This window comes from Schistocerca piceifrons, chromosome 2 (assembly GCF_021461385.2).
Source record: "Schistocerca piceifrons isolate TAMUIC-IGC-003096 chromosome 2, iqSchPice1.1, whole genome shotgun sequence".
Taxonomy (NCBI): Eukaryota; Metazoa; Arthropoda; class Insecta; order Orthoptera; family Acrididae; genus Schistocerca; species Schistocerca piceifrons.
Window position 1 is genome coordinate 649,039,697 of NC_060139.1, and position 24,848 is coordinate 649,064,544.

General features: G+C 43.8%; 1 protein-coding gene across 1 annotated transcript in view; it reads right to left on the minus strand.

Moving 5' to 3' along the window:
- LOC124776989 (putative inorganic phosphate cotransporter) overlaps positions 1-10,344 on the minus strand; it is a 182,755-nt gene extending 172,411 nt beyond the window's left edge. The window contains exon 1 of the mRNA XM_047252234.1: positions 10,304-10,344. Within this exon, the coding sequence (XP_047108190.1) occupies positions 10,304-10,307 (4 nt within the window). The 5' untranslated portion in view covers positions 10,308-10,344. The remainder of the gene's footprint in view (positions 1-10,303) is intronic.
- Positions 10,345-24,848: the final 14,504 nt, after the last annotated feature.

The following is a 24,848-nucleotide window of genomic DNA, read 5'->3' on the forward strand; positions in this document are numbered from 1 at the left end:
AATGCTGCACATCCCGTAAGGCTGACGAGTAAAAATCTGTTGTACTACTTGTAGTAACATATACCTGACACCGCCCGTCTCCATATTTCATCCCAACCTCAGCAGACTCCCTGTTCATAACTCGGAAATACGCGCTCACGTTTAACAATTTTTCTCATCCCTAGCCCCAGTATCCTCTCTTCGGATAAAGGCAAGAATGTCCCTCCTGACCACAATCAGAACCTTGTTCCACTTTGTTGCAGCCCCAACTTAGCAATGGTGCAAATGGCTCTGAGCACTATGGGACTTAACTTCTGAGGTTAACAGCCCCCTAGAACGTAGAACTACTTAAACCTAACTAACCTAAAGACATCACACACATCCATGTCCGAGGCACGATTCGAACCTGCGACCGTAGCGGTCGCACGTTTCCAGACTGTAGCTCCTAGAACCGCTCGGTCACCTCGGCGGGCCCCAACTTAGCGATCAGACATGTTCCAATCCATTCCCCCTCTCATGCATATTGCCTCTCGCCCATCCATTCTGACTTTTTACCCTTACGACTCTTTGGGGACGTGATTGCCAGAAACAGCATCGTCATCTACATCATAGCATCTGATACAACATCATCAACTGCATTTTTGTGATAATTCCATCAAAATAAATCATAATGTATTGTATTTTAATCCTACAGTGTTATCCATTTTAATTATAAAATATTGTCTGTCCATTTTTTTAAGACCATTAGGCTGAAGAACAGCAGTATGGGTGCCTCCAGCTCACACCTACATCCCCTCCCTCGTCCCAGGTGTGAGGAATGAGATGACCAGTAAAGAAGAACCCTAAACCATAATGCAGAAATTCCAGGAGTAACCAATTCTAAGAAACTGAGTGGATAACAAAAAAATGGCTCTGAGCACTATGGGACTCAACTGCTGAGGTCATTAGTCCCCTAGAACTTAGAACTAGTTAAACCTAACTAACCTAAGGACATCACAAACATCCATGCCCGAGGCAGGATTCGAACCTGCAACCGTAGCGGTCTTGCGGTTCCAGACTGCAGCGCCTTTAACCGCACGGCCACTTCGGCCGGCTGAGTGGATAACAGCAGCTACTTTAACAGCAGCTACTTTAATATAGTGCCTGACAAAAAAGTGGAGCACCCAGAATACATGGTCAGATGTCAAAGTAATTTTCTATGTGTACACACCAATGGAAGGTAGGTACATGATTAGGTCTATGTGGTTAGTGTTCTTTACACCATTTTTATCCTGCAGCCTTACATGATTATGATCCGAAGGAAACGATGACATTACCTGCTAGTGGGCACTGAAATACATCAATTGGGACTCGTAAACGGATTTTTCCATTTCTCATGAAGAACTGGCTTGCCCACCCTGACCATCCATCTCAGCCCACGATCGACCCAAAATCTTCAGATCGTCTTAGGAGGCGACCTGTACCTTGGTAGACAGATGAGCGCTGTTCAGCAATCTGAGACAGCCGTGCAGCTCTTCGACGGTTTAAATGCTCTCCAACAGTAGACAATCTCACAGCCTTTCGAGTCACGAGAGACAAGGCTCGACGCGTAATTAAGTAGAGCACGAAACGGTCATGGCAAGTGTTCTCGGACTCTATCAACAGTTCCACCTGTTCTACAAAAGTATGGGAAACCACCCAGAGGATTTCTTGTAAACACTTTCGTCTACCAATAGCAGTAGTGTTGAAATGTGGAGTATCCAAACAACGCCCAGAAACACCGCTCAGACGGTGGCAGAGCATTTTGTGGCGACTGCTGCCGATGACAGCCAGGATCCGGCATTTCGCCGCCATGGTGCGACTGCACAGAGGGGCAAGTTGGACTTCAAATTCCACAATTCTGATTCTTACAACTGACATTTCTCCATGTGCGAGCTGGAGCTGGCACTGAGACTCGTGATGCTGCCCAGTCACGATCAAATCCAGTACTCCAAGCTTCGACATTTGCCAGCAGCGTCAAAGGAAATCCTCCTTGAATGCTTTAATCTTATATGGCAGGCAGACAACTTTCCCAGCTCGTAAAGAGAGGCAATTCTGATACCTCTCTTCGAACCAGGAAAGTCCGCACATGCTTCAGTAGTTACCTGAGCGTCGCCTTAATGAGCTATGTAGAAAAGACCTCAGAGCGAATGGTTAACCGTCATCTGGTGAGGTTGTTGGAGACCAGCCAACACCTCAGCCGCTCTCAGTGTGGATTCCGGAGATTTCGGACCGCTGTCAACAACCTGACCCTACTAGGGGCAGCTATTCAGCAGGCTTTCTTACGTAAACATGGGATGTTAAGACGGGTTCTCAATTTTCTGCAGATAACTGTGTGTGTGTTTATTTTAATCGTTCTCGTCGTATTTTTAATTTAACTGAGTTGCATATGAATTTAAACCTAAGGACACCACACACATCAGGCTGTTCACGCCATGGATCATCAACCGAGAAACCTAGCACAGCTGCCTGTGACACTGGAGTGGCATGGCTCCACATCCCTGTTAATACCATCCAGAGCCCCACTGACTCTCTTCCTGCACAAAAAAAATGGCTCTGAGCACAATGGGACTTAACATCGGAGGTCATCAGTCCCCTAGAACTTAGAACTACTTAAACCTAACTAACCTAAGGACATCACACACACCCATGCCCGAGGCAGGATTAGGACCTGCGACCAGAGCAGCAGCGCGGTTCCGGACTGAAGCGCCTAGAACCGCTCGGCCACCGCGGCCGTCTCTTCCTGCACATCTCGCAGTGGTTATTCATGCTTTTGAGCGGTGGCCCCATTAATGTGACTGCACAGTGTATTTCAACAAGATAACACAAGACAGCAAGTTGCCTGTCCTGTTCTGAGTTACACCGATACTGTTGGCGTTGAGCCACAGCCATGAAACACTTAGAGCAAACGCCATTTGACTGTGTATTGTTATATTTATCTTTCGTATTATCCGGATTTCTCCTTTTATGCCATTTTCAAGTACAATGTTAAAAGTTGTAAGACCATTATTAAGTCATATTTGTTAAGGCAGTCCAAAGCTGGTAAAAAAGGCTAACATGTGTTAGTCTTGTTCACCTGCAGTAAATTGGGACGTAGTACTTAGAATCCCTAGTTCCTTAAACAGCCCTCTGAAGGACTTCCTGGAGTTCACAACAAAGTAATTCGTATTGCACGTTTTTGGGCTCAGAAAACTACAGCTTGGCTTAATGAATTACCCCAGAAAATAATTCCACATGACATTATGGAATGAAAGTAAGCATAGTAAGCTAGCTTCTTTACTTTTATATCACCTATATCTGACAACATTCGCGTAGCAAATACAGATTTGTTTAGGTGCTTCAGCATTTCTGTGGCATGCTTCCTCCCACTTAAATTTATTATGAAGCTGTACTTTCAAGAATTTAACGCTGTCATCTTTTCTTATCTGCTTGTCGTCACATTTCAGGCAGGAAATTTTACAAGTTTTGAACTGCATATCGTACGTTTTTTCCGAGGTTTAGTGACAGATCAAAATGGTTCAAATGGCTCTGAGCACTATAGGACTTAACATCTGAGGTCATCAGTCCCCTACAACTTAGGACTACTTAAACCTAACAAACCTAAGGACATCACACACATCCATGCCCAAGCCAGGATTCAAACCTGCGACCGTAGCGGTCGCGCGGTTCCGGAGCGAAGCGCCTAGAACCGCTCGGCCACTCCGGCCGCCTTTAGTGACAGAGAAGGGCCTAGGTCCCATCAAATAATGTCCACGAAAATTTCCTTAGCCGACCTTTCTAAGGCTATACTTGATTTACTATGTATTGCAGTGTTTGTATCATCTCAAACAAAACGAACTTGGCATCTGGTAATATTACTGATGAAAAGTCATCGATATACCCAAGAAAAAATAAGAGCACTATGATAGAACCTTGTGTGACACCACATGTTACTGTTCCCAGTTGGATGATGCCTGATAGCTTAATACATGTCTTCCTGTTACACCATAATATTCTAATTTACTTAGTCAGATGCCTTTGACACATCACAAAATATGCCAGTAGCCTATAATTTATTGTCTAATGAATTATGTACAAACTCACATAACGTGTAGATAGCCTTCTCGATACTGAAACCCTTTAGAAATCCGAATTGTGAATTTGATAATATTTTATTTGTGATCAGATGGTTAAGAAGACGACTGCCTATTACCTTTTTTACAATTTCTGAGAATGATGGGGGGGGGGGGGGGGGGCTCGGAGGGGGGGGGGGGGGAACAAAAGTGAACCTGGACAGTAGTTTGATGGCATTTCATTATCTCCTTTCCTATACGAAGATTTAATGTCAGCATATTTCAACAACTCAGAAAATGTGCCACTGATAAAAGACTAGTTACGCAAAACAACTTGAAATGTCACTTAACTCCGAGGCACACCTTTGTTGATACTTTATCATAGTTTTTTTTTTATTTTAAAGATTCTATGGTGGACATTACTTCTGATAGTGTTGTGATGATGGTGATGATGATGTTTGGTTTGTGGGGCGCTCAACTGCACAGTCACCAGCGCCTGTACGAAGTCCCAATTTCTACACAGTCCAATTTTTAACTCAATCCAATCTAGCAACTGTCACAAATGATGGTGATGATGAAATTATGAGGATAACACAAACACCCATTCCCTGGGCAGAGAAAGTCCTCAACCAGGTCGGAAATCAAACCCAGGATCCAGTGATCCAGAGGCAGCCACACTAACCACCAGACCACGAGCTGCGGACTAGTGTTGTGATGGTCATACTCATATTATTGTAATTATTTTTGGTGACTGGTCTGAGATATTCCATGGCAGCATCTACTGAAACTGACAAACTCATCTTTTCAGTAATTCTGCACACATCTGTTACCTTTGTATCGTTTACTCTTAATGCTATGTGCTCCTCTTCATCTCTGGTTCTACCAGTCCCTTTCGTCTCTATATCCCATATTGTTTTTGTTTTGTTACCTGATGTGACTAACATTTTCTGATCACGAATTTGCTTTGATATCCATAATACTATCTTCAACGTTTTGCAGTATGTTTTGTAATGATGCATACGAGAGCTGTTTCTGACTGATAAATATAGTTTCCTTTCCTATAGCAGATTTTGTACCCTGATCAGTATAAACATTTAGCAAAAGGAACTTCATATCATGGTCTGAGAGGCTATGTATTACTGGTTTTATCATATAATTTTCTTCATGAGACTATAAAAATATTTTCAATGGCCGCCTTTGTGGCTTTAGCTACTGTAGTTGTAAAGTTAACAGTATAAATGAAGTTGAATGACAATGCTAATGATTAAAATGAGTTCTTACTGGAAGAATTTTCAAGAAACTCTGCATTAAAATCACCAGCAACCACTAAGTCTTCCTCTTTTGTTGTTACATAGGCCAAAGCGATTTATGAAAAGATTAAAATTACCTGCTAGTACTCAGTATACATTTACTATTATGAGTGACTTATTTTCAATTTCTACTTCTGTTCCACATACTTCTATAAGCGGCTCTAGCCAAAATTTATGAATACCTGTGTCATTAAATTTATAGAAATTCGTGACGAATGTGGCAACTCCTCCAACCTCCGTTTCTACCCTACGAAAGTGAGAAGCTAACCTAAGTCCTGCAACACTTAACACATCTATAACCAGTGATCACACGATGTTCAGAGAGGTAGATTATGTCAACTGGATTCGATGGCTCTGATTCATCAATGTAGACAATTGTATTGTATTGTATGGATCTGGAGACCTAGAAACGATGGAGAGGCTTCGTCCCTGCCGTAGCCCGCAGTGATACACACAATCCCACAACAGGCTACAGCAGTCCACCCAACCTACCGCACCGAACCCAGGGGTATTGTACGGTTCAGACCCAGTGGAACTTCCCCCTTCCCCCCCCCCCTCCCCCTCCCCTCCCCCCTCCCAGGAACACACCCTCACAACAGACGAGCATAACCCCAATGTTTGCGTGGTGGAGTAATTAAGATGTACGCGTACGTGGAGAAAGTGTTCGCGCAACAATCGCCGACATAGTGTAGTTAGAGGCGCAAAGTTGTCTGACGAAGTTCTAAGCCTGTTACTTCTGTTACCTGTTGTCACTTTCCACCTCTTTTCACCCTTCTCCTTCGTTAATCTGTCCAAATCTTCCCTGGCCTGATCTAACCCAGCCCGTAGAGCAGCAATTTTTCCCTCCTGTTCCATCATCTTCCTATCTCTACTACATATCTTAAAGAACCACTGATGGGTCTTGATTCACTTCCCCAGTTCCCACGCCACTACAGTCACCCGAATGGAAAAAATTACTGCATCCATCACACCAAACCCAGGAGCTAACAATTCTACGGCAAATCAGGCACTTTTCACTCATGGAAAAAATAGTATTTTAGTGAGAATAAGTCAATTAAATTACCGAAAAACAAGAAAACACGTTTACGAAAAGTAGGTCTCGCAATTCTATGTAAATAAAGATGTTATGTGTAAAGTTTCTAGATCCAGCAATATAAAATTTACGCTGCATTTCGCAAATGAGAATTAAAACAATGAAGCGATATGCTGTACTTAAGTTGCTGGAAAGAAAAAAGAACTATTAAAAGAGATTCTTTAAGTTTATTGCGCCAAAACGTAACAAAAATACGCTAATAACCATACTTTATGATATCTTTCCGTTTTCTGGACTAAAACGCAAAGAAGAGTCAAACTGTTTATGGTAAGCTTGAACAACACACTAATACGCGTAAGAGGTCTTCCAACTATATCCGGAACTTCGCCCACAAAATTTTTCTACTCTTACCATTTACTTACTTCTTCGAAATACTGTCCTCCACAACTGATACACCGCTCGCAACGCCATTTCCATTTCCGGAAGCAATCTTGGTACGCATCTTGCTGGATCGTATGTGTTGGAAACTTCGTCCTTTAAACGAGGTTTTCAATTTTGAAATAAAAAAAAGTCCGCAAGGGCCAGTTCCGGAGAGTACGGAGAATGAGGCAGAAGTGATTTCGCTTTTTGTGCAATATTCATGCGCCAACAGGGATGCATTGTCTCCCCACATTTCAGGTCATTTCCTTCTCAAATTTTCTCGCAGGCTTCGCAACAAGTCCCGATAGTATCACCGATTAACAGTTTTCCCCTGCGGCACGAATTCATGATGAACTAATCATTCATAGTCAAAGAAAACTATCGGCATGGCTCTGACATTTGACTTGACCTAACGAGCTTTTTTTGGTCTTGGTGAACCTTTACCGACCCATTGTAAAGACTCAACCTTGTTCTTAACATCATAACCGCAGGCCCACGTCTTATGACCAGTTATGTATGATTCCCTTAAGAAGCATCTCGTTCTCATTTGCACGACACAAAACTTCTTCACAGATTGCGAGGCGAAGGGCTTTCTGGTGTTGAATCATGAACCGTGGGGCAAACTTGGCGCAACACGATGCATTTCAAGAGCCTGTGTCAGGATTTCATAACATGATACAACTGAAATGTTACATTCTTCTGCAATCTCTTAAACAGTCAGTCTTCGATTGGCACGTATAATTTCATTGACGTTCCTGAGATGAGCGTCGTCGGTAGACGTCGAAGGGCGTCCTGAACGAGGACCATCTTTAACTTCCGTCCGGCCATTTTTAAACCGTGTGAACCATTCGTAACACCGAGTACGGCTTAAGCACTCATCACCGTAGACTTTCTGCATCATTTGGTGTGTCCCTGTAAAGGTTTTCTTGAGTTTTACGCAAAATTTAATGTAGACGCATTGCTCCCCTAACTCTGCCAGTTCGAAATTTGCTAACTTTGCGACGCAACGTTCCACACAGTACAACTCTGAACAATAACTAACAAACGTACGAGGCGTGTTTTTTAAGTAAGTACCGTTTGGAAATTAAAAGAAGACGTGCTAAGATACCTCAATAATTTTATTTTTACATGAAAGCCTGTACCTTAATCTACGCACTGACGCCATTACAGTCTGATTCTTTTTGGTTTACGTTGTGTATTAAGTGTTTAAAATACCTCCGATAACCGTTTAGTCCCACCGACTGTGAAGTACGGGCTGTTATAAGATTGCTTAGTGCTAAAGGCCTAAAAGCGATCGATATTCATTGTGAGATCTGTGAAATTCACGGAGAAAACATTATGGGTGATGGAATGGTAAGAAAGTGGGTGAGAGCATTTAAAGATGGCCGCACAAATGTGCATGATGAACAACGCAGTGGACGTCCTTCGGTCGTTAATGAAAGTTTGCGCAGGAAGTGGACAATAAGGTAAGAGAAAACAGACGCTTTACGATTTCCTCCTTGCGGGATGGCTTTCCTAATGTTTCTCGTAGTGTTTTGTATGACATTGTGATCGAGCACTTCAATTGCCGAAAACTGTGCACACGTTGGGTACCGAAAATGTTGACGGATGTGAACAAAAGCAAACGTTTAGACAGTGCATTGACTTTTCTTGAGCGGTACCACAACTACGGTGATGATTTCTTAAGCCAAATTGTTACGGGCGATGAAACATGGGTGGCCTACGTAACACCAGAATCAAAGCAACAGTCCATGGAAGTTGAGCAAGGGCATCGTTTTGCTGCAAGACAATGCCCGTCCGCATGTGGCGAATCAGACCAAAGATCTATCACATCTTTTCGATGGGAAACTCTAGATTATCCTCCTTACAGCCCCGATCTTGCGCCCAGTGCCTACCATCTGTTCCTGCACTTGAAGAAACACCGGGGCTGTCAGCGTCTTCAAGACGATGACGAAGTCAAAACAGTGGTGATACAGTGGTTAACAAGTCAGGCGGCACACTTCTATGAGGAGGGTATTCAAAAACTGGTACAACGTTATGACAAGTGCCTCAATATTGACGGAAATTATGTAGAAAAGTAGATTAAGGTACAGGCTTTCATGTAAAAATAAAATTTTAGAGGTATCTTAGCACGTCTTTTTTTTAATTTCAAAACGGTACTTACTTAAAAAACACGACTCATACAACAATGGAACTTCCGGCAACCACACACTAAACACAAGTGTGTGTGCAGGGATGCCAACCGCATTTCGCTCCAGCACACCATTGGGGTGCAATTACGAATGTTCCGGAATTTTTTGAACAAAGCTCGTATTTAACAAGTTTGTTTGCGTTGCCATCCTCCGCAGCGAGCGTAGAAATATTTCCTTTGAAAATAAAAACCACCTTGGTGCACTGCAATTTATTTCTCCCAGACTCGTTTCACCCTGTTTTAGTCTAAGGCATCTTCAGTGCGATCAAAATTGTATCGTTCTAGATCCCACTGAAGATATCTTAGAGTAATTAAAAAGGTGAAACGCATCTGGAAGAAATAAATTACAGCACAGAATGAAAAGGCGGTTTTCATTTACAAAACAAAAACCTCGTATTTAATTAGTTATCGGTATTAAACTAAGTTTTATTTCAGTCTAAATCACGTATCTGCACGTGAGCTCAATACTCGTGCGTCTCGCCTAGCACAGGGCTACCAACTCCTCAACTGCTGAACAAACTATGTTCATCTTGGACAAGCAACTACAACTACAAGTAAAATGAAAACTTCTTAACAGTCAGAATGCAGCACACTATCTTAAATGGTGAGCTATCGTCGAACACGGAAGCAATTTCGAGTGTGCTCCAGCGAAGAGTGATAGGACCATTACTGTCTATGTTACGTATTAATGACATAACAGTAATAGTAAATGAAACTCGAGTTTTCCATGAGGAAATTCTATCAGCTGTATATTCTAAAGCCATAACTTGACAAAATATGAGTCGAGTGCAAAGAGTGACTACTGGCCATTAACCTAGAGAAATCTGAAGCTGTACATTCCACGGCAAAACCTACTCGTATAGGTCGATGTGCGCGGCAATTCTAGCATCCTACCAGAGACTCTGTCGCCAAACGTGTTCTTCGTTTGGTTTACTCAAACCGGACAAACGTAGCTTTCTCTCACCTACCTTAAATTTATCACTTCCCAAAAAGGCAAATTTTTGTTAACTGGTAATCAGCATTTCAATACGTGGTATCTCACAGACCCATCGACGTCTGCAATACCGCGATTTTAGCGCTTGCAAATGTTTGAAATTGTGCGTGCAATGACTCGATTGGTCAATTTCAACGCTTAATTACTCGGAAACGGCGCAACTCATAGAATTTTATTCCTAAAAATTACTTCGCAGCGCAACTTCCCCTGTCACACCCTTTACAAGCTTTTTAGACTGTTTCTGAACACTCTGTATAATAACCCGACCGCACAAAGTCTGGACTTTGGAAGTTGTTCCAAGCTTACCCATGATCTGAGGGCGCCAACACTTTCGAGGGGTCCACGTGTTTACCGAAGTAGCCTTTTGCGCACTGCCGCCGCTTTACCTGGAGGTGACCAGTCCGAGCTACAGCCAGTTGCACCCAGCCTGTATGTTTGAGCTGTAGCCCGATAACATACCGCGCCTGCGCTGCGTGTAAACGCCGTCCCACTAATTTGAGCCCAGTTGAAACAGGAGGGATACATTTTCGTCCTTATCTCGTGCGCTCCCACAAAAGACATCGCTTTTGTTGACGTCAAGATAACCTCAAGCTGTAATTGCATCGTTCATGAGCCCAAGCGTGTGAACAAACGACGGTGCTCAGTTCGAATGTCACGGAGTAGTGTTGTGCTAACGCGTCTCTACATTTTTTTCCGGCGGAGATCCTTCACATAAATCAAAACAAACGCCGTCTTGTTTCCGTCCCTTTCGTTGCTCTCGGTTTCTGGGTTCCTCATAGATTTTACTTTCTGGCTTACAAAGAGTCAGGAAACTAATTCACTTTTCGTTTTCAACCCAAATCATCAACCGATTTCATATGAAAAACAAATCACATCCAATGCTGTGACTTTAGTGAGCATCAGGCGGAACGAACAGTGTTTACGTCATACCCAACATACCACCACGGCACAGATTACACATCATGCAAATAGTACGTGATATACAAATCGCCAGTGTATCTACACCTACATACATATTCTCAAACCACCAGACGGTGCATTTCGGAGGCTACCTTGTACCACTACTAGTCATTCCTTTTCCTGTCCCACTAGCAAATGGAGTGAGTTATGACTACAATTAAGCATGCCAATTACTTGGGGACAGTTCTTATATATATTTAAGTGCATTTGTGAGTTACTGAATACTGATTCAGCCAAATTCCAGGGAACTGTGAGCAGGCTGTTGCGGTTCCAAACTGTGAATACTTAGGATGGTTACCACTCTGGAATTTTCCTTACAACCAACGAAAGCCTCATATCAACCTTAGCCGGAACTGGGGCATTAAAGCTGTTTGACTTTTTCTCATTTCTCGAATCACATATTCTGTAGCAAAAATTATGCCTAATGTGTGCATGTATATGAATATGTTGATGTTAACAGAGTATAGTCAATCACCTTGACTTACAAATCAGTGTGCATCCAATTCTTCATTCACAAAGTATTTTTGCTCTTCATTTGTAATCCAGGGATGGCAGGGAAGGAGAGGAGAGATGGTTTCATATCCAGCACTTCGCAGAGCTCGTTTTCTTTTCCAGTCAGATCCCAGAGATGTAGGTGTGGTGCAACAGGATACTAACGGGGAATATACGGCGGAGGGGGGTTTCCAGCTCCGACGTGTGTCCGATAAACAAGGAGAACTTATTACATAGACCTTGGGTGTGTGCCTCGATTATAACAGGTTTTTTTTTCATTTTTTACTAATGACTTAGCAAGAACCAGGCACATAAATTTGCTGTAACAGCAGAGCTAAAACTATTTTTTTTAAAAAAAAACGAATAGTGTTTATTGGTAAAATATTGCTCTCTTTGGAATACTGGTTATTATAGAAACTGGGAAAAGCAGCCAGCACCACTTTAATAACAATGCCTACAGTTAGAAACTAGTAACTAGCATACGACATAAGAATCTGTACAGCACGTTAGGCGCAAAGTGAGACGCGTATAGCGTGTTTGGCGCGGCGCAGCGCAGTGCGCATTTTTGTAACTTCTTCAAAGGTTCAACTGGGACGCGACACGCGCCTATGCCGGGTGGCACGGCGTTGTTGTGGTTGTGGCACAGTTTCTCCCATCGCACGCCACGCGAGGACTGCGGGAGGGGTGAGGCGGGAAGCGGAAGACAGTCCTGCAACATACTGACATAGGCATGGCGCATATGGGCAGCGGAAGTATTGCCCACCCGAAAAATACTGCTTTACACTATACTGAATTTCATTTACATTGAGTAGTATTTCGTTTTTCGTCCTTAAAGAGCCCCATCTCTTTTCGTTAGTACATAATAGTTTTCAGTTTCATATATCTGTACTTGTTTTGTTTCGTTTATTCTTTTGTCAAGAACAATGCATAGTTCAGTAACTGGTGAGCCATTAGCCACTACAATTATATCTTCTGCATCCACAATGTTTTCAGATCGTAAGAAGGGGCAGACGATTCATCGTGAGGATAGTGAATAAGGAAGTACGGAATGACAAACTGCCTATTGGCTTCTGTCTCGGGTTCTTCGGCCGACGTTCATCTAATGATTTTTCTGACGTTTCGCCAGCACGAGTGGCTGGCATTGTCAAAGCTTCACCCTCCACTGCCGGTGGTGAAATGGAGCCCACCTCGCGGCCGCAGACTATCTGTACCTGGCGCGCCAACGTCCGAGGGTTTCTCCGCGGACATTTCCGGTGCGGTTCTCCTCTCGGTCGTTCGCTGCAGTACGGGAAGCCAGGATTCGTTTACCTTAAGGCTTTCCTCTTTCTTGTTGAAACTCTTCGCGTGTTTTTGGATTTCTACAGGTTCTCTGAACAAGCGCGTGTGATAGTGCTTCTCTACAGCCAGAACTTCCGTGTCGGCGAATTTTATTACGTGGTCGGTCTATTTCAGTGCGTGCTCTGCCACGGCCGATTTCTCCACCTGCCCCAACCTGCAATGTCGCTTATGCTCTTTGATCCTGGTGTTAATTGATCGTCCAGTCATTCCGACATAAACTTTTCCGCATGTGCATGGTATACGGTATATTCCCGACATTGCAAGTGGGTCTCTTTTCTCCTTCGCCGATCTAAGACACACTTTGATCTTCCTTGTCGGTTTGAAAATCGTCTTTACGCCGTGTTTGCGCAATATACGGCCGATTCTGTCCGTCACTCTGGGAATGTATGGCAGAAAGGCCGTACCCGACATTTCTTTTTCTGGTTCCTTACTTCGCCGAGTGTTTGGCTCTGTTACACTTCTAATGTAATTTGTGGAGTACCCATTGCTCCTCAGAACAGTTTCCAGGTGTTGCATTTCTCGTTTGAGGTGTTGCGGCTCACATATTCGTCCTGCTCTCGTTACGAGCATACTAATCATGCCTCTTTTCTGGCTCGGGTTGTGGTTTGACAGTTTGTGCAGGCGTCGCCATGGGTAGTCCTCTCAGTCCAGTGGTGGCCAACTTCTTCATGGAACAATTCGAAGCACAGGCACTGGACTCGGCGACTTGCAAACCTAAGGTGTGGTACAGGTACGTCGATGATACTTTCGTGGTGTGGAGCCATGGTGAAGAACAGCTCGGTGAATTCCTGAGACACTTGAACAGCCTCCATGCCAACATAACATTTACCATGGAAGTAGAAAAGGACAAGAAACTGCCATTTCTAGATCTGCTGGTCACAAGGGACGGCGAAAACCTGGGACACAGCGTGTATCGAAAACCGACACACACGGACCGATACTTGCACAAACTGTCAAACCACCACCCGAGCCAGAAAAGAGGCATGATTAGTATGCTCGTAACGAGAGCAGGACGAATATGTGAGCCGCAACACCTCAAACGAGAAATGCAACACCTGGAAACTGTTCTGAGGAGCAATGGGTACTCCACAAATTACATTAGAAGTGTAACAGAGCCAAACACTCGGCGAAGTAAGGAACCAGAAAAAGAAATGTCGGGTACGGCCTTTCTGCCATACATTCCCAGAGTGACGGACAGAATCGGCCGTATATTGCGCAAACACGGCGTAAAGACGATTTTCAAACCGACAAGGAAGACCAAAGTGTGTCTTAGATCGGCGAAGGAGAAAAGAGACCCACTTGCAATGTCGGGAATATACCGTATACCATGCACATGCGGAAAAGTTTATGTCGGAATGACTGGACGATCAATTAACACCAGGATCAAAGAGCATAAGCGACATTGCAGGTTGGGGCAGGTGGAGAAATCGGCCGTGGCAGAGCAGGCACTGAATGAGACCGACCACGTAATAAAATTCGCCGACACGCAAGTTCTGGCTGTAGAGAAGCACTATCACACGCGCTTGTTCAGAGAAGCTGTAGAAATCCAAAAACACGCGAACAGTTTCAACAAGAAAGAGGAAAGCCTTAAGGTAAACGAATCCTGGCTTCCCGTACTGCAGCGAACGACCGAGAGGAGAACCGCACCGGAAATGTCCGCGGAGAAACCCTCGGACGTTGGCGCGCCAGGTACAGATAGTCTGCGGCCGCGAGGTGGGCTCCATTTCACCACCGGCAGTGGAGGGTGAAGCTTTGACAATGCCAGCCACTCGTGCTGGCGAAACGTCAGAAAAATCATTAGATGAACGTCGGCCGAAGAACCCGAGACAGAAGCCAATAGGCAGTTTGTCAACAAGTGGCCACGAAAGCCTTAACAATTTTGAAGTACGGAATATTATAAAATAATGTGATCTACAAGCAAGGCAGGAAAGTAAAACGAAGTTATGTACTTGCTGCCTGCTGACGTATCTCTACGATCTGTTAAAAAGTCGAAAAGCGTAAGTTCCACAGATATGACCGCTTTGCGCTTCTGGTAAAATGCGTCCAAGGTGTGAAGTACATAAGCTTCATTATCGTTACTTGGGTGTGGGTGTAATAAGAGACGTACTGTGTACATGTCGACATCACATTTTCACTGCAAGCTAGAAACAGTCGACAAGCAGTCACAAATAATGTTAAAACATTTCAATTGTTGCTTACACATTATTAGCATTTATAAACTAATTATACAACAAGCTACACAAATAGAGAAAATGTTCGGTAGTATTACGAAAGTATGAGTATCCTGAAAGAGTGTGGTCATCAGGCATGTTTAATTTGTTGAAATGTGTTGCTGACAAAGGCAGACCTACCTTCATGACAATTTTCTAGGCACGACGTGAACTCCGGGTCACAAAGCACACATACATTCCTGTCGCGCGCATTGTTCTCAACTTCTGACAACACACTGACCATTGTGTTGTGCGCCACATCAACTGTTTGTTTTTCTCAGTAAGAACTATTGTATTCGCGAATCACACATTGTCAGTTTGGCAAGCCGTACGCGAGTAACCAGCATTTGGCATGTGTCTGTCATTTCGCCTGAAGGGAAAACTCGTCATTATTTTAATACGGCTCAGATCAAAAAAAGGAATAAAATCCTGCGGTAAGTTTTCATTCCAGTCGTTTAGTGTTAAAAACACGATGGATTACGAGGATTCAACCAAAATTCGTACAGAATTGGCACCACACGCGTTATACGAGACCCCATTTGCGGCTAGCGTAAACCCGCACTCACTGCTCTCGTTAAACAGCCGTAATGACACGGCTAACGCGGCTGTGTCGTTGTGTACTTCTTAGCGGACGTCTACATATCTTTTTCAAATCTAAATATTTTTCGTTGATTGTATTCCACAGCTTCGATAAATTGAAGAAATGACATTCTGTAACACAAGAAGCTTTTCATAACTTCGTATTTTAAATTAAACGACCGGTTTCGGTCAGAGACCGTTTTCCAGTCAGGGAGACTGGAACTGTTTGATCCACGTTTGTTTACAACAAAGTAATTAATCCTATTGACTGCCTGTTCATAAAAAAAATATTCAGTACAGTAACACTACCTGGCCAATCGGCCAATCTACGCCACCAATGGGGCAAATTGGCCCAAATTTTGGGGCCACGTGGCCCATATGATTTTATAATTTAATTTAGTTACGATAAACGTCATTTATCTAAAATATACCGACTTTAATGCTTAAGATATACAGGGTGTTACAAAAAGGTACGGCCAAACTTTCATGAAACATTCCTCACACACAAATAAAGAAAAGATGTTGTGCGGACATGTGTCCGGAAACGCTTAATTTCCATGTTATAGCTCATTTTAGTTTCGTCAGTATCTACTCCAACGTGATCAAATTGTAAATTTTCACAATCAACATGTGTGGGCTGACGAGAATCCGCACGCAATTGTGCAATCACGTCATCAACACAATTTTCTGTGAACGTTTGGGCAGGCATTGTTGATGATGTCTTGATTGGGCCCCATGTTCTTCCATCTACGCTCAATGGAGCACGTTATCATGATTTCATACGGGATACTCTACCTGTGCTGCTAGAACATGTGCCTTTACAAGTACGACACAACATGTGGTTCATGCACGATGGAGCTCCTGCACATTTCATTCGAAGTGTTCGAACGCTTCTCAACAACAGATTCGGTGACCGATGGATTGGTAGGGGCGGACCAATCCCATGGCCTCCACGCTCTCCTGACCTCAACCCTCTTGACTTTCATTTATGGGGGCATTTGAAAGCTCTTCTCTACGCAACCCTGGTACCAAATGTAGAGACTCTTCGTGCTCGTATTGTGGACGGCTGTGATACAATACGCCATTCTCCAGGGCTGCATCAGCGCATCAGGGATTCCATGCGACGGAGAGTGGATGCATGTATCCTCGCTAACGGAGGACATTTTGAACATTTCCTGTAACAAAGTGTTTGAAGTCACGCTGGTACGTTCTGTTGCTGTGTATTTCCATTCCATGATTAATGTGATTTGAAGAGAAGTAATAAAATGAGCTCTAACATGGAAAGTAAGCGTTTCCGGACACATGTCCACATAACATATTTTCTTTCTTTGTGTGTGACGAATGTTTCCTGAAAGTTTGGCCGTGCCTTTTTGTAACACCCTGTATTTTAATACAAATTTCTACAGCTTTATGGCAAAAACTATTATCGTAAATATTGTGTTGTCATTGTTATGGTAATAGTTTGCCAGAAGAGTGTGTCCAAAATTTTTATCAGTCTTTGTCTGACTGCCGGATAAATTATGATCTTCACAGTTCGAAAATTTAAAAAAGTTACTTACGTTATTTTTAACATATGACACACCAAAGAGGAGGTAACACATTAAGAAGTCACAATATTTACATTGTTAAAAGCACAGTGTCCGAGAAATAGTTATATGGAGTGGCAAAAGAATAATATTACATCACTAAAAGGAATGAGAAACATGGTGAACGGCGTGAAAAAATTTGGAACTCAAATTTGTGTTCACAAGTCGGTAATACAGTGGTAGTGCGACAGCCAACCAGATGAGGGAAAACGCATATCACAGCAAACAGTAATTACTTTTTTACGTAAAGAATCGCGTCGCCCCTCGGACATGGGTGTGTGTGTGTGTGTGTGTGTGTGTGTGTGTGTTGTCCTTAGCGTACGTTTAAGTTAGATTAAGTAGGGCATAAGCGTAGGGTCCGATGACATCAGTAGTTTGGTCCCATCGGAACTTACCAAAAAAAATCGACGTGAACTGTGAGATGACACCACAGGTACCTTGAACGCGTGGAAGTTGTGGGGAGTACGAGCAGGCACCATTTATCTAACAAAAGTTTTTTTTTACCTTTAAAATTATACATGAAAACTATGGCACGTGACATGGCGTATTCTTTATAGGTCTCTTGAATCGTTCCGAACGTTTTCGTACCGGTCTTGTGAACGTTTTACACAAAATTTGAGCGAACACCGCTTCTCCAAGAGGCGCTGCATTTTGGACGCTCCGATTTCTCGACGTGGTTTCGAACACACACTCACTGCAATCGCAATGCTTTTCACTCCAGCGTTTCACCGGCGAACGGCGATACTTGGCTCGCTTAACCAATAGCCCCCACCATCTGGTGCAGGTGGTGAGACCGGTCTGCCCGCACCACTACTCAGGAATAAATCAATTTAAAAAACTTTATTTACACGCCCTGTAGCATACGACGACATATCGCTCTGATTACACCAGAGCAACTGTCGACCATGACGTTTTACGGATGCAGCATGTTGCTGAGTCGGGAGGCCATATCGAACATACGTTGTAACTTGTGGACATATCCCAATAAACGAGCGAGAACCAAAGCTGTCTCGTGTTTCATTCTTCTTCCCCCTTTTCCTGCACTCACAGCACATTCTGACTGCTTGTAGAACTGTTACTTTTTTTTCAGGGTTCTCCACGAGTACACCGACTAATGAAGATACTTACAGTGTTTCAGAGTCTTGCGATATATACAGCTCGCACTGCAGCACTCAGAATACCGTCAGTTTAGTTATAACCGTCCGGTATTTTACGAAGTGGGAGAGAAATGAAGTACACTTCTCCATTTAATTTAAAAGATTAAAAACGTGAGGAGGCACAACAAACTTGTGACATCATATAAGGAGAAAATATTCTCAATTTTCCGTGAAAGAGGAGACAGATTTGATTGATTTACTTACAATTTTCTTGACGTGCTATAAACTGGCATAATGACTACTCCCTTAATTTTGTGTTTGCTTCAGGGTGAAAAACTGATGACATCCAAAAGTCACCAAGCAGGAACGTCATCAACTTGTGACTTTCGCTCTCGCTGTCGCCACTTCTCTTTCCTTCGCTTTTGCAATCTTTGCTGGAAACATTGACGCCGACTTCTGCAGCGTCCTCAACCCCATACCGATGGTGATCTCCTACTCCTTCATCTTCATTAGAATTTTTCAGTCTTTTTTTCGAAGTCTATGTTAATTTCTGGAAGTAACAGGAATAAAAAGTCTAAAATCGGTTATTTCAGTAGTCGGTTATTTTGAGCGTTTTTAACTTTCAGGTTAAACTAGAGACGAAAAGAAGTGCTGCAACCGAAAATTGGTTGTTACAGCGATAACCGCCATCCACAGTATGTCTGTATAAGAAAATAAAGTCGATGCCTTGTTTCTCATGCAATATAGTGTGTGTATACTCCAAGTGCATTTTGTTTTCAGTCCTTATCATTAGGTATGTTATAATGTTTGAGATTGTCTCAGTCATATTGTGTTGAACACTGAGAATGGTGCAGGGAATGCTGTTTTTAGGGCATTACGGTCCAGATGAAAATGTGTTCCGTGTCACAGCATTAAGTCGGCGGTGTACTCGGCATGTTCTCATTTGAAGTTTCTTTCTCCATCAACTCTCATCAACCCAAAGGGCTGGGCGGACTCTTCGAGATCCGACCTATTGCTGAGCCAAATACGAGATGGTTTTGTAATGGAGCAGAGTGAATATCAACTGAAAATATTTGGGGGGGGGGGGGGGATTTGTAGTCCCAATATCCGAATTAGAACCAACAGAGATATGGCTAAAGTCTTAACTGGAACTGGAGGCAAGAGGATCCTTTCTTCACTATATCTGAGACAAGACATCCAAGCAAGAATTACACATTTAAATGATACTGAAGCATCTGATAATATGAGTAACCTTATATTCGTTCACTCATTGCGTTCATTTTACAAATTATTCTTTTACGCACACGCGCGCGCGCGCGCGCTCGGACGAACTACACGTACATTTCAACAGTATTTGATATCTTCTATAGTCATCGTAAGTATGTTCACTAGTAATTCAAACTTAACTCTTAAGGTTTCTACCTTTACTTCTGTTATTTGCTGCGAGCAGACGACGAACTGCACGAAGTGGTAAAATAGCTTCCTAGTCCCATGTATTCAACGTTGAACAGCCTTGCAGTTGAATACATACATTGTTTCATCAAAAATCTTCAGAGTTGTATTAATAATATGGATATCATATTAGATTTATTGCATAAAAAGAAGTGTTCAGCGTTCCATGGCCCCAAGCATGATTTGACAGAATGCTACTTCGCACAATTTGTTTCTTTCTGTCTTTCGCTTACGCCACAGTCCATCAGCGATCGCAGAATCAGCGTGGTTACAACGGATTTGGCAATGTTAGTGTTAGGGATGGCCGGAGGCCCTTCCTGCCGCAACCCCGTACCCCCCCCCCCCTCCCCCAGGACGGAATCAGTGTAGCCCAACTGTCTGCATCTAGTGTAAATCGTGAAATAGTGCGGACGTGTAACTGAGGTGGAACGTGGGGACCAGTATTCACCTAGCGGGATGTGGAAAATCGCCTAAAAACCAGATCCAGGCTGGCCGGCACACCGGCCCTCGTCGTTAATCCGGCGGGCGGATTCGATCCGGGGCTGGCGCGCCTACCCGAGTTCAGGAAGCAGCGCGTTAGCGCCCTGGGCTATCCTGGCGAGTAATGCTACTTCGCACAATAAATTAAATAAATCGAGTGAATAAAAACAGCCGAAATTCAGCGCAAAAGACAAGGGACAAAAAGAGAAGTTAATTTAATACTCACTGATGTACTAGTTACATAACATCCGCAGCCTTGTAGTATACACCACGAAGGAATTATCCGAATGGGACGGAAATCGGCAGATATGACGTACATGTACAGACAAACAAGTAATTACATCTTCACAAAAATTACATGGTTTATTCAAGAGACAGGGTCTCAAAAATTTAGCAAGTCAATAACGTGTTGTCCCACCACCCCCCTGACCCTTACACAAGCAGGTATACACTTTGGCGTTGATTGATTGACGGAGTTGTTTGACATCCTCCCGAGGGATGTCTTGCCAAATCTTTCTAACTGGCACGTTAGATCGTCAAGATCCCTCTCTGGTTGGAGGGCCCGGCCCAGTACTCTAAATGTTCTCAACTGGGGAGAGATGTGGCGACCTTAATAGCCAAGATAAGAGTTTGGCGAGCACGAAGACAGTAGTACAAACTCTCGCCGTTTGTGGAAGGACATTATCTTGCTATAATGTAAGCCCAGGATGGATTGCCATGAAGGACAACAAAACGTGGCGTAGAACATCGTCGACGTATCGCTGTGCTGGACTTGTGCCGGGCGAAGGGAAAGAAGTGGCATCCCAGACCATCACTCATGGTTGTCGGGCCATATGGAGGGCGACAGTCAGGCTGGTATCCCACTGTTGTCCGGGGCGTCGTAAGATACGTCTTCATTGGTCATCGGGGCTCACTTCGGAGCAGGACCCATCACTGAAGACAATTCGCCTCCTCTCAATAAGATGCTAGGCCCAACTTAAGTCCATGTGACCCCTGATTATGGGGATATCTGGAAAATCGATACCAACCTCGTTGCTGCTCGTCATACGACCCAACAACCAGGAGTGATGGTCTGGACTGCCATTTCGTTTCACAACCAGACCCCCCCAAGATGCGATGACATTTGGAAACTATACACCCTGATTGCAAAGACAAAAATGAAGATTTTTTGCTTATAAGATAGAAAAAGTATTAAGAAGTAAAAAAACATGAAGTATGCGATCCAGCATATGAATGAAAAAGCCAGGAAGCAGCGTATTTGATGAGCTATCGCATTGCTCAACCGGACGAAGCGCACACTATCGCTGAGACTTTAATAAAACCATGTGTGACAGACGTAATGCAATCTATGCTCGGTAAAAATTGTACAAAGGATCTTTTTACAGTGCTGCTTTCGAGCGATATTATTTCGCGTCGAATTAACGGCCACACAGTCTATATCAAACAAGAACTAATCGGCCGCCTTCAATGCCGCAAATTCGTCTTGCAAATGGATGAGTCGGATGATATTTCTGGACTGGCAATCTTGCTGATAATTGTATGATGTCCATAGAAACATCGACTCGTAGAGGACTTGCTTCAATGCATATCGCTACAAGCTAACGCTAGCGGAAAAGAAATTCTGAACACGATTAACAATTTTTTTGAAAATGAACCATCCCGTTTGGGACGATTGTATCGACGTTTGTATAAATGGGGCCAAGACAATGACTGGCACAAAGGGCGCTCAAAACGTTTTGCACAGTCATCTCTATTTTTTTTTATTTTTTGCAGGAGGAGAATGAAATTTTTTGTGAACATACCTGGAACATTTAGCTATACATTGAGCCTACTCAATGTAGCCTCCATCAGCTGTGACGCATCTAGCCTAACGTTCTTTCCATGATGTAAATGCACTTTGGTAAAATTCTGGGGACTGACTCTTACACCATCGTTTGACACAGGAAATAAGATCTTTCTCACTATCAAATGTTTCACCGCGCAGGTGGGCCTTCAGACGACCAAAGAGGTAAAAATCAGACGGAGTCAGGTCCGGACGGTAGGGAGGATGAGAAACAATTTTCCAACCCATTTTCCTGATTTTCTCCTGCGTCAGAAGAGCTGTATGGGGTTTGGCATCGTCATGGTGTAGTCTGATGAGCTGGCCTTGAGGCTGTGGTCTGTGGGTCTTGATGGCACGTCGTAGCTTGTCCAATGACAAACAGTAACAGTCCCGGTTAACTGTGGAGCCAGGTTCCAAAAATTCAATGAAAATGACACCACACCAATCCCAGAAGGAGGAGGACAACACCTTTCGGCCTGCTGTTCGTGAAAAAGTTTTGGTTTGTTCTTCCGAGGGGAACCCGGATGACGCCACTCCATGGATTGGGTTTTGCTCTCAGGTTCGGACAAAAACAACCATGTTTCATCCTGGGTAATGACGCCATCAAAACACTGTTTCCACTCTTCAGTAAAGATTTTCATGAGACCCTCGCACACGTTCAATTCTCTTGTCAATAATCTCGGCACCCAATGTGCACAAATTTTTCCTTACCCTTGTGACTGTACCAATGACACTACACTACCCAATGACAAACGAGTCATTTCAGCAAGCTGCTGTGTCGTCAGACATCTGTCATTTTGGATGATTTGATCAATGGTCTCCTTATTCACATCACTCACTGCCGTCGACGGTCTAACGCATTGTGGATTCTCCAGTAGAGGGAAATCACCTTCTTTAAACCTCTGCAACCACCGCTGGATACTGCTGCGATCCACTGTGTCCTCCCCATAAACAGGGAGCAACTTCCTGTGAATCGATGTGGCAGATTCATTGCCGATCTTGAAGAGGAACTCCATCACCGACTGTTGTCGCAACCTAACATCTACTTCACGGTCCATTAAGGCTCTTCTGTGAATAAAAGAGAATACTTTTATATACCAACTTACAGCTAAATGTTCTAAGTATGTTCAAAAAAATTTCATTCTCATCCTCCAAAAAATAAAAAAATTAGAGACGACTGTGCAAAACGTTTTGAACGCCCTTTGTAAAACGGCGGGAGCAGTATCATTATTAAAAAGTGAAGCGCCGATCTGTGGTTCCAGCCATTGTTTCCCGCATAGAAAGCGCTCGCGATAAAGACGATTCCACCAGTTCTAAAACTGGTTCTTGATGAATCAGTAAAAACAATTAATTACATTAAACCAGACCCTCTTCAGCGCCAGTTGGTTTTTGAACATTGTGAGATCATTGGAGCGGACATAAAACACTATTGCTCGACAGCGAGGTCAGTCAGTTGTCTCTGGATAATATCTCAACAAGATTATTCTAAGTAAGAGCTGATTTAGAAGCTTTTACGACTGACTTGGTTGAATGGCTCTAAGCACAATGGGACTTAACATCTGAGGCCATCAGTCCCCTAGACTGGGAACTACTTAAACCTAACTAACTTAAGGACATCACACACATCCATGCCCGAGGCAGAATTCGAACCTGCGACCCTAGCAGCAGCGCGCTTCCGGACTGTAGCGCCTAGAACTGCTCGTCCACAGCGGTCGGCTTACGCCTGACATTTCTCTAAAATAAAAGAGCGTTGAAGCGATGTGACTTGGTCGTTCAGACTACCTTTTTTGGGAGATATACACTGAAGAGCCCAAGAAACGGGTACACCTGCCTAATATCGTGTAGGGCCCCTCGGGCACACAAAATTGCCGCAACACGAAGTGACGTGGACTCGATTAACGTATGAAGCAGTGCTGGAGGGAATTGACACCATGAATCCTGCAAGGCTGGTCATAAATCAGTATGAGTACCAGGGGGTGGCGATCTCCTCTGAACAGCACGTTGCGAGGCATCCCATATATGCTCAATAACGTTCATGTCTGGGAAGTTTGGTGGCCAGTGGAAGTGTTTAAACTCAGGAAGGTGTTCCTGGGACCACTCTGCAGCAATTCTAGACAGTTGGGGTGTCGCATTGCTGCCGTGCTGTAATTGCCCAGTTCCGTCGGAATGCACAATGGACATGAATAGCTGCAGGTGATCAGACAAGATGCTTACGTACGTGTCACCTGTCAGAGTCGTATCTAGACGTATCAGAGATCAAATACCATTCAACCTGCGCACGTCCCACACCATTGCAGAGCGTCCATCAGCTTGAACAGTGCCCTCCTTACATTCAGGGTCTATGGATTCATGATGATGTCTCGATATCTGTACACGTCCATCCGCTTGATACAATTTGAAACGAGACTCGTCCGACAAGGCAACATATTTGCGATCTTCAACAGTCGCATGTTGGTGTTGACGGGCGTAGGTGAGGTAAAGGTTTGTGTCGTGCAGTCATCAAGAGTACACGAGTGGGGCTTCGCCTCCGAGAGCCCATATCGATGATGTTCCGTTGAATGGTTCGCACGCTGACACATGTTGACGACCCAGCACTGAAATCTGCAGCAATTTACAGAACTGTTGCACTTCCGTCACGTTAAATGGTTCTCTTCAGTCGTAGTTGGTCCCGCTCTTACAGGATCTTTTCCGGCCGCAGCGATGTCGGAGATTTTATGTTTTAGCAGATTCCTGATATTCGTGGTACACTCGTGAAGTGGTCGTACGGGAAAGTCCCCTTTCTTCGCTACCTCGGAGATTCTGTGTCACAGCGCCCGTACGCCGACAATAGCACCA